The sequence below is a fragment of the Akebia trifoliata genome, chromosome 4 (assembly GCF_017979445.1).
Source record: "Akebia trifoliata isolate Shusen 1 chromosome 4, ASM1797944v1, whole genome shotgun sequence".
Lineage (NCBI taxonomy): Eukaryota > Viridiplantae > Streptophyta > Magnoliopsida > Ranunculales > Lardizabalaceae > Akebia > Akebia trifoliata.
Window position 1 is genome coordinate 10,123,438 of NC_141378.1, and position 13,790 is coordinate 10,137,227.

Below are 13,790 nucleotides of genomic sequence, written 5' to 3' on the forward strand. Positions count from 1 at the left end.
TATTTATAACCGTTGGGAGTGGAGTGGAAAATGTGAACATTGGATCATAAATTAGAGATTTTTTTAGGAAAAAAATTGACAATTATATATGTATGCAAGGGGAAGGGGGAGATCGGGACCAACGTATTTTTTAAATTGGGGGTTAAAAATTTTAAAATGAGCAAGTTTTTGGTGAGGTTGACCTCTTCGGTGGATCATCCTCACAAAAAATGGGCCATTCCAAAATTCTAGCCCATCTAAGTTAAAGTATGTTGGATATTGATCTTGGCCCTATATGATGTGACATGTATTAAATTACTTTTTAAATTGTAAAATAATTATTTGTAAATTTAAATATATGTAATTGTCATTCAAATTGAGCCGGTCTGAACGGGCTTGAAAAATTTTAACTTGACCAAACAAAAGATAACCTTGGCCGGTTTGAATCAAACTGGACCGGTGTCAAACCAAAATCGGGTTCTTACAAGCATGATTAGAGCAAGGAAAATGTTAATTTGTCTCCTTAGCCTAGTGGAGTAGTGTTGACTAAGTCAAAATAATAATGCTATAAGCGTGTACCGACAAGTCCAACTCCAATACTGACTCCAACCACACCACCACGGCACCACCAACCTTTGTAGAAGAAAAAAACAGGATAAGTGGTTCCTTCGTTTAGTCCTTTTACGTGTCCTACCCCTACCCTACCCTTCAAGTTGAAGCCATACCTGCCCATACAACGCACCCAGTCAATCTCCGCCCACGTGTTCTCATAATAATGATGCTTTGGGGCCCACATCAATCCACTTGTTACGATAAGTCGTGGAAACTCTGAAGCCATCTTAAAGTGATTTTGGATCACGACGACCAGACGACTTAATGCATTTGTTTCTCTATCATGTTTATGACTATGTTACGTCTAGGGCTATCAATGGAGCGGGTAAGGATCGTATTGGTATGGATCCGATAAGGAATTTATTAGATAGATACAAACCCAATTGGATATGATATTTTTCAAGTCCGGACCCAATCCGATACATGATAGATAATGTTTCGATAATTTTTTAAACTCGATTTGATAGAAAATATATATATATAAATTAGGACATACATTATGTATATAAAGAAGATACTAAAAATTTTAAAAACATATTATTAGATTGGTTCTTTATTGAATTGAAAGAGGTTATCCAAAATTGAGCTAATAAGTTAATGGATTTGAACCAAATCCCTAACTCATACCCATAGTTTTGGATCTGATCCAATCCAATCCATTGATAGCTCTAGTTACATATCTCCACAATAATATCACCTCATGTCTCCCTCCACACCTAACCCTTGACTAACATGATATTCTCGTTTTGTTGAATTTTGTCCCACTTTCGACGTTGATTGTCTTATCTCCCTCTTTATTAGTTATTTATTAGTTCTTGGGCCTCTTCATTCATGGTTAATTGGTTTGAATTAGACTTTTAGATTTATCATGGTATATTAGAGCAGACATTTCTCTCTTTCATGTCATCCAGTTTATATCTTCATGCATATGTGAGAGTGTGTTAAATTTAATTTCACATCGGACACTCATTGCTTTGTCTCTTTCCTTATAAGTTCTTGGGCCTCCCTACTCATTACCAATTAATTTTGAGTTAAACCCTTAAATTTATTACGTTTTGAATCAAACCAAGTTGCACCTCTAGTTGAGATTACTCGCACCAGTCATCTTGATCTTAAAACAATAATCCACAATTTCACATTATTAACCTCATTTATAAGAAATTACGTCAAGAATATTTCTACTATCAACCATCACCAATGATCATATAAAATCGTACAATTAAAATCATCTCATCAATTTCATCCTTGAACCCATCATAAAATGCACGATGATCACGACCTGAAAAAGCTGATCGATCGCATCAATTACTTAGCTATGCTTGTGTTATGGTCAATTTAACTACTCGATAAGATCATATTCATGACCTAGACTTAGCTTATGAGCATATATTTGATTGTAGGTTCACATAACCTAAAATATTATTGATTCGAAATAAAAATGAGATATGTAGATGAAAAATAAATGCCAAAAGTACTTATTGTGCATGTTTATACAATTTCATAGAGTACATTGTCCAAGATTCTTATATTAAAGTACACGTGTCTAATTATTATAGCTGTAAGAAACATGTGGGCCTGATATGGTACTACCTTTCATAGAGGTGTTGGACAAGGCATCGACATGCTTTGAAAGAGGAACTATGCTACATGAGAGAGACATATTTGGCAGTTTCTGCTGTAAAAAAAAATTATTTTGGGAAGGAAAACATGGATTGTGCTAATAAAAAGCGTGAGTTACATGGACGTCACTTTGTTATTATATGGTCGGCATCACACGATCACTTCCTTTCCGCCGCATTTCTCTCTGTCTCCTCCATCTTTGGCTTTTAGTCAGAAAAATTATTGGCGCACAAGCCGACAATGTTATATGCTTTGAGGAATTTGCTGTTTTTATAGACAGAAAGAATTTGATGTTCACCCCTTCAAAATGCATTATCTCACACAAAATTAAGCCCACCCACTAATCTCAATATATTCAAACCATCTTTTATTAGAACTATAAAATCAGAAAAATATAATCTATATGACGTTTGGAGTAACGAAAATCGATCAGAGTAGATATATATAAGGTTGGGTCCGATCAAGCTTTTTATATGATCCTAGTAATAGGATCAAAATCCAATTCGATAACCATTAGATTCATATATTTAAGCAAAATATAAATTATAATTTACGTATCTTTTCACATTTTATTAAATCAAAGACTATCTGATTAGTACATCCAAAATCAATTTGATATATTATCAACTTGGATCTTATGGGAATATCAAATGGGTCGATCAACGATTTCTTACCACAACACATGGAAAATTTCTTACAGTAGCACATCAAAAAAGCTCAAACCCAATCACTAAGAACTTGTTTGAGGTTTTGGGTGCGCTTATGCTAGTTGTAAAACAATCGTTACATGAGACATGTGTTTTGAAAAATAGATTCTTTGAACATTTTGATAATTATTTTAGAATATAATTTATTTAATATCTTAGAAATGTTAAAAGGACATCTTAATTATTATCTAGATAAGAGAACATTATCATCTAAAAAATTTACATAAATTTTAGGTTTGGTAGGATTTGAATAGCTAAAAACAAGATAATGGACTTCAGAGAATGACATTAGGCTCATAATTGTTGTCCCCTCTCTTTTAAAAGCACACCCTATTATATTATAAATCTATATAATAAAACACAACTCAACAGTTGTGTGTGACAAACATCTAATCAACTAGAGTATTGTGAGAGACAAATTCAACAATTGTGTGTGACACAAATATCCCATAAGCTACAGCTTTATGAGTTAAACCTCTCATTAAGTTATAGTATGGGATCCACTTTATTTTCTTTATTTTTTACCTCCTCTAATTTTATTATATTTTTTCTTTCACCAATTTAATTTATTTTATTATTCTTCATCTTTTATCCCTTTAATCATTTTTTTTTAATAATATCTCTCCAAAATCTATAGTTTTTCACTTTTATCCCTTTAACCGAAAAGATGATGTCTCTTATAACTTTATTATATTTTATCTTTTACCTTTTAATCCATTTTATTATTTTTCATCTTTTACCCTTTTTATCTCAATTTTTTTTTAATAATACCATTTTTATCAACCTATAATTTCTTGAGAGTTAACTTATTTCATTTATTCCTCACCTCCCCTAACTTTTCTATATTTTCTCTTTTATCTGTTTAATTCACTTTATTAATTTTCATCTTTTACCTCTTTAATCTCTAATTTTTTATGACAGTTTCATGGGTTAAACCTCCCATCAAGCAATAGTTTCATGATATCCACTTTATTTTCTTTATTCTTTACTCTCTCTAATTTAACTGTATTTTCTATTTTACCCATTTAATCCAATTTATTATTTTTTATTTTTTACCCTTTTAATCTTAATTTTTTTTCAATAATACCCTTCAATTCTATTTGTTTTCATTTTTACCCTTTAATCTGAAAGAGGATACCCCTCTTCTAATATGTCTATATTTTCTCTTTTATCCTTTTAATCCATGTTATTATTTTTCATCTCTTGCCTCTTTAATTTTAATTTTTTTAAAATAATACCCCTTCCATTAAATTACAATTTTTTGGGATCCACTTTATGTTATTTATTATTTACCTTATCTAATTTTACTATATTTTTTCTTTTATCCATTTAATCTATTTTATTATTTTTCATTTTTTTATCCCTTTGATCTCAATTTTTTTTTTTTATAATAATATCCCTTCAAATTTTTTATTTTATTTTTTACTTTTACTCCTTCAACCCGAGAAAAAATACCTGTGCTTATGGCACTGGTGAACTCTAGTATGCATCTAAAATTGATAGGTTCATTTTGAAGTTTCTTATTGAACCCATTCAGTAACAGGTTGTAAAGTAGGTTCATTTTTTCTCGATAACTTATTATTGGGGTGTGTTTTGAGAAACTAGGGGTGCAACTATCATGGCCATAAGATAAGATATAAGGTGTTAAGTAGCTTAACCAACTTCTGGCCCACAGGATCTCAATACTCTTGAGTTTAGTTTTGGCACACCTGGAGTTTGAAAGGAATCTATATACCTCACTTGAAAGTAAATATATGAGTTGCTTTTCTTTTGCAAACTTTTGACCTTCTCGGCTCTAAAGTTAAAGGTAACTCTTCTCCCTTTAAAATGGTGATATTGATAGTGATAGAAGGGTGTTTGCCTGCATGGTTAACATTACACAGCCTTATCGTGATCAACATGATGAACAAAATTGAATAGTGGAATAAAATTCAATTGAACGACTCTAAATTTTTGGGATATATAAGACTATGATAATGAGGCAGATGATATGACAATCTATCTTAAGGGCACAAATACAATCTATTTGTATGACATTGTGTGACAAAATTCTAATTATTATCAAGAAATTTGATGCCGTTACATTAACATTAAGTGGGCACGCGCCCTTGGGAGGGTCTCATATGCTTTGGTTCTGGTCCTAAATTTGGACATCCCATTTATTAAAAATATATATATCTTAGTCAATCTCAGCTTTAAAAAATATATTATTTGATACAAACCGTTATTAGAACTTTCACAATATCTACCATCGTTATTTGTAGAAAGTTAGGCACGATAAAAAATAAAAACAATTAAAGAAACGTAAATTAAAATAATTAAAGAGAACACGGCACAAAATTTATAACGTTTAGTAAAACTGTCAACAACCACGAACAATGATAATATCCTTTCACTATTTCCGCAAAGAAACAGGGTTAGGCAAGCTAGGATTAGTGGTTACCACATGTGAAAGTCGGTGTAAAGTTTTGAATCCGTCAAACTTTGATATCGTACCTAATAATCCTTCGATATACCTTATAATAAGAAAAATTATAATTATTTTAATATAAATATAAATTAATATATAATTTTGTGTCAATTTAAATGCTCGTTCAAAACTGAATGACTTAGATGAATCAACTTGGTATCGACAGGGAGACCGGATATTAGATTTTATATTCATGATGATAATAAGATTTTGATTATAATGTTTCAATTAATTTTTCCATCAATTTGATCTGTTAGTACACCTAATTAAATTTTTTTTGCAGCCTATCTCAACTTTCAACTTGATCTTTTATTGTTGTTCTGATAAGTCAAGTCAAATACCAATTGATCTACTCTAATGTCTCCAACTTTACTACAATTACAATCAATGCTACAGGACCCAAAAACAAGACTAAAAAAATAAGTTGAAATTCAACTCAAACTCTTCAGAAGAGAAAAAAGACCAAAGATCCATTATTATCGGATCCAGCTCGAAATATGGATCGGATCCATTTCAAAATCCAATCCGATTAGAAGGCATCTATTGCCACACCAACTTTTCCTAACGCCACCCCAATTCATGTGTAACTCGTCGAGAACAAAGTAGACACTTGGGGTGTCATTAGTAAAATTTGGTATGGCAATAGTATATCATATCAGATATGCTACCTAGAAATGACAGATCCATTCGGTAGAAATTGGATCCTATCCTTATAAACTTTTTTATTGGATCGGTACCATTCCATTGATAGTTGACTGATTAAGATAAAAGTCAGTTTTTGATATTTTTCTAGATACAATCAAATATCACACCCTAAGAAAAACTTGGTTTCCACATCAATTATTAAAATTTTGGTGATCAACCATGACTTTCTAAACAAATTAATTTCAAATTTCAAATCGTTACTTTTCATTCGTTACGTCGAAGTCTTGACTATCGAATATTTGAATTTTATGCAGTTTGATAATCCATGAAAGGGATGCAAGTCTTCATCCACATTGTTTATTCAAAATAGATAAAGAGCATATGGAGAATTTGGTTATCTAAATGGTACTTGATACATGTTTGGTGTACCAAACAAACAAAATAAAAAAATGTCAACCCAAGATGGATTATTTTCAAATCTTAGAGTAGACCCTAAGGATCATGTGAACTTTTAGTTCTCGGGATATGCAACACTAAATAATTTAACCCATCGAAATATTTCAAGCGGCCCGACTGTTGAATTTGGTGTATTTTCATAGTTGAATTTTGACGTTTTTCACATAGTGATTTATATTTGTGGATCCCTAGATCTAGCAAGGTACATTATTAAACCAACGAGAAAATAAGAAAATAATAATTAGTAAATTAATTCAACATATGTAATCCAACATAATGGGAATGGTGGTACGTAATAACCCAAATAAGATGGCTGCCACTTTTTGAGATTGGATCTTTAGATCTTGCGATATGTGCTACGAAAAATAAATAATGAAATATTAAATCACGAACCCAAATAAGGGCTCGCTCAATTCTTAGCTCGGCAATGGAAAATGGGTTGAATTGAGCTTCCACCTTCAATTGATTTTTTTAGACCCCAATTCCTAGTCTAGCAGTGTTGCATTAGGTTGGTACTTAATAAAAGAAATATTTCACCTATAATGAATCTTGATCAAACTTTTCATTGACATGGTTTCACTCCTGCCTATAAATATTAAAATTAGTGTTACCTCTCCTTACCTATAAATAAAGAAGAGATTTATCGGACAGACTTATTTGTTGTAATTTTATTATAAAAATTCTATTACTTTATTAAGTTTGTCACTCAACAAACTTTGCATTACTGCTACAAAAAATACTTTAGACGCTACTTTCTTTTAAATAAACATCAAATTTTAAATCGAAAGTATATTTTTCAAGGGTGGAGTGATCACGCTAAAAAAATTGTGGGAATTTAGACATTGATTTATGTTTGATCTTTAAATGTAAATTATGAAAAAGTCGATGTCTAAAAATCATCTTTTACACGCACCTTTTCGTTCGAAGAATAAACATCACTCCTATAGACGTCATTTAAAAAGTGATGTCTAAAATCTTTTTTATTTTAGTAAGATTTCTAATCTAAGATCTTAGTCATTGGGTCCACATGAATAATTACCTTGGCAATCCAACACCACAAACTTTTAGGTTCCATCGAAATATTAAGACTCCAAAATAATAAAAATATCTTTTTAAAGCTTGATCCAAGATGTAGAAAATGGACGGCTATTGAACTCATGAATTTAAAATTTAAATTTAACGTTGATAATCAAGGGTTTTTTTTTTTTTTTTTAAGTTCTTAAAATTCAGTGCTCTACCCCTCTTGTGGCTTCAGATCATGTTTTGAATGTCACAAATTGACGTGATAAGGAAACTTTCATTTTTTTAACTTAATTAATCTTGGAAGGGGACCCACATCTTAAAAAAAAATCAAATACCTATAATACCTTTTGTTTTTTTAATTAAATATTTATTATACCTCATGTTTCCTCAAAGAGTATATAGAACTGAGGTTATTATAGATATTTAATCGTTTTTAAAATATATGTGTCCCACTCTAAGATTTGTTGAATTACAAATTTAATAAATTAAGAGAGTTTTTGTAATAAAAAAAATACAATAAATAAGTGCAAATCTCTATAAACAAAAATTGTAAGAATAATGCCTAAGGGCCCTCATTTGGCACTTTCCTGACGTGGAGGCATGTACGAACAATAGATGTTTTTCATCAAAATACTTGTGAAAAGCATTTATGATTTTATGTGTACCGCATTACTCAAATTCTATATTTTTTGTGTAAATCTCTCTAAATAAAAATGAAAGGCTGGAGTTACTCCAAGATTGGACCCATATACATATATGTAGAAATCTGAATTTTATTGAAAATTCTTGAATGATCATTACATGAACCATCATACTAGAATATATATAGAAATTGCATCAACCAAGATATAAAAAATAACCTATTATAGAGATACCAATTATCTATAATAATTTCTAATATAAAATATCTTAATAGATATTGCTAAATATTCTATTCTCCATTTTGTAATGAGATGCATTGATAATAAGACATGATATGATGCATCTTATTCTCTTACAATATCGCACATCTTGACGTGATAGTGAATCAGAATCATAGATGCTTTTTCACTTGAATCTTGAGGAAAATCATCTATGATTTTCATACACTTTCATGTCAGGGTGTGCAACGTGAGAGGTCCAATCTTGAGGTCATTTCAGCAAATATTCAATAAAAATTCTAATTTTTTTTCTGATATTCTCGTAAGTAATGAAAATTTTGAATTGAAAATATTTAGAAACCCAGCCAAGAACTGACTTCAACCATATATGAGTCATTTTAGGGATACCCGTGCAGAATTCAAGATGCATGCAGTCTCTCTCTCTCTCTTTCACAAGAGAGCTAAACAGCAGAAAGTACAAAAACGTAGATCACACTCAAAAACAACAGAAAAAAGAGCTCTCTCAACCTTTCAGTTTTAGAACTCGTGACTAAGCGCGAAACTCTGCCATAAAAGTAGTTTGAATAAACAAATTGAGTGAAGTCGACTACTACTCATTGTCAACTCGGATGGATCATTACGGATTTTTCAATAATCCGAGTTCACTTGACTCAGTAGATGATCTAAATCGAAGTTTTTTAAAGCTTTTATTTACTTGAGTCGGTGGATGTCCAAATTGTGTTACAAAGTTTTTCTCTCTCTACAGTGTACAGTACAGTCTAACATTACTGGGAAAAAAAAAGGCTGGCAAAAACCCTTGAAGAAGTCTGAATTCTTCTGAAAAGGACATCCATACCCCGCCCCCCATTATCTCCTTCGCACTCCCATTCTGCAACAGCAGCTGTTATGTTCAGCCTCAAACTCCAAAGCAAACCCCCACCACCCATTTCTCTATCTTTACAGACGGAGAGAGAGAGAGAGAAGAAAAAGATTGATTTTCACGTTACACTCCAATAAAGGAAAGGAAAAGATTTCCTAAACAAACTATACTCACTGTTTCCATTCCTTCCTTTATTCTCTTAAAAACAATAATAAAATAAAATTAACGATAAATGTCCCTGAGAGATTCTATAGCCACACCATCTTTTGCTAACAGCACCCCCAATTCTTATAATAATTAATTTCTCGGGTGCTGGTAATAAAAATTGGTGTGGCAATGGAAGCTCTCTCCTGTGACTGTGAGAGAGGGGGAGGGAGAGAGAGTTTTCCCGTTACCCCCAATAAAGGGTAATATTTCCTAAACAAAACTACAATACTTGTCTGTTTCCTCACTTTATTCTCAAAAACAAAACTCAACTACAATTAAAGATAAATATTAAAAAGTAACAAGAGAGAGAGAGAGAGAGGGAGGGCTTCTATTAAAAACACTAAATTTTACTTATGAGACACCAAACTACATGTAAAAAAGCTGTTAAGTTTCAATCAAAAGGATAAGTGTTCAGCAAGTACAAGATGGTGTGCTAATAGAATCTCTCTGAAAAACAAAAAAACAAAAATATTAACTCAAAATGGTGGAGGTGGTGGTGGTGGTTGTCTTGCAGTGGGAGCCCAAATGACATCTGTAGGGAGATGACAGCTATACATAGACACACCACATGATGACACTGGGTGTGCAGGGTGGCTTTCTGCAGCAGCAGCAGCTGTTGAACTAGTTGTCTGGTGTGGTGGTCCACCTTCTACTTCATTTTCTTCTTCATCTTCAATAGGTAATCGATGATACATAGGTGTAATAAACGAAGTTACAACAACAAAAACAGTTCCAGAAGCAATCAAAGAACCAACAACAGAACCACCAAAGATCTGACCTTGTGGGCCGGCAAGAGATATAGTAAACCCATTGAACGGCTGAGATTGTGTTGATGTTGTTAGAGGGAGATAAGTAGCTGAAATTGAAAGAATATCGAAACGTCCGTGAAATGTAACGGTGGGCCCAGGAGTTGTTGATGGTTGACGAAGAGAGACGTTAGTGATGGAACCAGATCCAGTGAGAACGCAGAGACCAATGTTTTGTTTACGTGCGAAGGTTGAGATAGCTTCCACGATATCGAGACCTGAAGGTAGTTCTAGTACGTGTGGGCGCATTGCGGATTCGTTGTCACGTGTGATGATGATGGGTGGTTTTGGTTTGTTCTTTGAACCTGGTGGACGGCCTCTTGGGCGTCTAACGACTTCAATGGTGGCTCCGTCTCCTCCACCTCTGTTGTGGGTTTCTTCTGAGGTTTTGGGTTTCTTGGTTGGTGTTGTTTGTGGTGCTCTGTCGCTGCTTCGGCTTTCTTCTTCTTCTGATGTGTGGTGGTGGTAGTCTTGATTGAGTTGTTGGTGGTGGTGGTGATGGTGGTGGTGGGGGTGTTGGGGGTGAGGGTGGTGGAGATTGGTGAAGATGTTGGTGGTTTCGTTGGGGTCTTGAAGGATATGGGATCCTTTCATTTGTTAAGATTATTGAAACTTCTCTTCACTAAAAAACAAATAAACAAGAGAGAGGGTGATGGGTTTGAGATTTGGCTGTATAAATAAATGGGTATGAGAGACAGAGAGAGATAGATGAGTATGGGAGGGAGAAGAGGTGGCGATGAGGTGATTTGGTTGTATAAATAAGTATATAGGAGAGAGAGAGAGAGAAGTAATTGAACTTGGAAACCAAGTAAAGATTAGTATTGTCCTGGCTGGCTGGAGATGGATGTGGACCTGACATGTGAGAGAGAAGAGAGAGAGAGAGAGAGAGGAAGAACCAAAGAAGGGAGGGGAACTCCTTTCTCTTCGGTTTTAGTAGTGTTTTAACTTTTATAACCAGACCAAACCAGTGGGTTCGATCGGGTTTGATTGGATTTTTTAATAAAGTCGGTTCAGCTAGTTAGCCACTGGTTTTTTGTGAGAGTTACCTTTTTTGTGAAAATAAACTAGGTAATCACCAACTTTTACTAATTGCACACCAATTGCTATAGAATTGCCCACAAGTGGTGAGGCGTTAGTAAAAAGTGGTGTGGCAATAACAACTATCTTTTAAAATAATGAGTTCGCAATCGTCAACGATAATAGCACCCGCAAACAATAAGTGAACGATCAAAATATATCAGATCGTGTCTCTCACAAAGAGAAATCAATTCAAGAATAATAAGGAAGAAAATAATAACAAGATACAATAACACACAAAAAATGCATGAAGATTTTACGTGATTTCCTTAAGATTGAGTTACGTCCATGGATTCCACACCAATTTCACCATGAAGAGAAAATTCACTGTTACAAATATGCTCTTTTTATCAAATAAAGAGAAATATGTACTCCCAAGAAATTATAACTATAATTTTACTAAGACCAAGGAAATTACATAAATACCGTAACATCCCATTATGATATTCCTTGTTGACACGTACCCTCAGGGTATCCCTTGACTTAGCTCGATTGACGAAAAACTGTGGAATGATAAACAATACTCCTTGTAGTCCAATACCACCAGGGTATTTTTGTAGCATCTCATTGCTTCACCCTCTTGATTGAGTCATGGAAAATTTTGGAGACCCTCACGACACATTTCATATGTTTGAAATTAGTTAATCCTCCCTATGTGGAAAACCTCCATAATCGATTCAACCAAAATGAATTAGAGTACGATTGCATCTAGACTAAATTGACAAAAAAAAAAAATTATTTCATCATCAATTTGACTTTTAAAACATTGTCTCATAATTTATTACTAATAATTTTCTAACCTCAAACAATGTTTAATGCTCAAGTTGAGATGGGAGGGGAAAAAAACATATTTCCTAGGGGTTTCATTTGAAATTTCCTAGGAGTAATCCTTGAATTTGAAGGATGATCATTAATTTGTATTTTCTCCCTTTTCTTATTAGAGGTTAGTATTCAATGTAGGTGAAGTAGGGCTCAATAAAAATTGAACCTAGGTCCTTGGAAGATCAACATTCCACATGCCTTACCCACTTATCTAAAGTTAGCATCTTTGGTATTAGCTCTCATTCTTAAGAACTATTCCAACTTCAAAAATGGTTTTGTGGTTCTCCATCGATTGAGACATGCACGAATTCTCTAACGATCAATATTGTTTTCTAAAAGATTATAAGTTTTTTAGCATAAGCGTTTGTTCGGTGGAGAATCTCAAGCATTGTTTAAGGGTAGTATTTTCCTAAGACTTGACCAAGTGGACCACTCTAGTCTCAAGTGACTTCTGAGAATAAACATCAGATATACGATTGGCCGGTTCTATGGATTGGTTGTAAGGATTCTATAGAAAATAGGTCTGCAAATCGACGATATATAACAATCAAAATAAAACACAAACTAAAACTAAAGAAAACATTATACATATTTTACGTGATTTGTTGAGATTGCCTACCTCCAAGTCAATCCTTCAATAATTTTCATGAAAATCAAGGTTACAATCTCTCAAACTCACTTTCTGTTGGGAAAAAAAAAATTCCGTTGACCATACGAATTTATTTATAGTCCGTGCAAACGTAGAATTGCTCATAGATACAAAAGTTATGAAAAGTCCTTGATTATTTGATTATTTGTTTATGCTCCGTCTTGAAAAATTGTGGAATATTAGAGTCTCCTAACCAAGTAATCAAGGACTTTTCTAGCTAGCCTTGAATGATTCATTTGATCGGACAATGAAATTGGAATAGAAACATAAATAAGTTCTTTGGGCAGTAAAAATGATTTTCTTGGGATTCATCAGTTAAGAAATTACCGTGAATATTTTCTCATCTCAACCATATTTATTTTTCGTTAATCAAGCCCATGGTTTTAAAACTCATTTTAGTGTCTCGTCTTGTCCATAAACAAGACCGAGTCGTCTCGGAAGAGTTTTTTGATACCTTTGAGTAGTCTCATTCAACAATGAGAAAAATGAATTGTGGTTTTAAATCTTGTCTGATATGTTTGACCTGTCTATCCGTCTTATCCATTAGTAGAGTCCATTATAAATCGAGCGTGGTTTTAAAACTTGGATGATCAGTTCAAATCAACTCAGGCTAGTTCGAGTGGACCTGATAACTATTGTGAAAGTTCACTACGACAAATCGATCATCTCATTGACTAATTCAAAAAATATAATTATTCAAGTCGGTCAATTTGCAGTGGTACTTTTTCATATATTACGACCTCAATAAATTATTTACAAATGTATAATTTCCAAATGGCATTAAAACATCTTGATTTTTTAGGGAGCAAATCATTTGTTTGTATCCAATCATTTAAACATAGGAGTACAATGACCATCCATTTTCAAACATTTGATTAAGGAAAGAAAGCTTTTTTTAATTTAAAAAAAAAAATCAAATCTGATCTAAACCATGTATCCAAGAGGGCTGTGTCATTATTTTTCCTTGAAAATCACAA

General features: G+C 32.9%; 1 protein-coding gene across 2 annotated transcripts; it reads right to left on the minus strand.

Moving 5' to 3' along the window:
• Positions 1-9,051: 9,051 nt before the first annotated feature.
• On the minus strand, positions 9,052-11,150 carry LOC147403678 (AT-hook motif nuclear-localized protein 28-like). 2 transcript variants are annotated; one of them, XM_086439350.1, is made up of 2 exons: positions 10,238-11,150; positions 9,052-10,129 (listed from the first exon to the last, which is right to left on the minus strand). In XM_086439350.1, the coding sequence occupies exons 1-2, from the start codon at positions 10,857-10,859 to the stop codon at positions 9,936-9,938; spliced, it is 816 nt and encodes a 271-aa protein (XP_086295476.1). In that variant the 5' UTR covers positions 10,860-11,150; the 3' UTR covers positions 9,052-9,935. The 2 variants fall into 2 exon arrangements, with proteins under 2 accessions (XP_086295476.1, XP_086295474.1); XM_086439348.1 differs by having other exon boundaries at positions 9,052-11,140.
• Positions 11,151-13,790: the final 2,640 nt, after the last annotated feature.

Coding starts and splice junctions, on each gene's coding strand:
- LOC147403678 (XM_086439348.1), bottom strand. CDS start 10,859: ATGAAAGGATCCCATATCCTTCAAGACCCCAACGAAACCACCAACATC.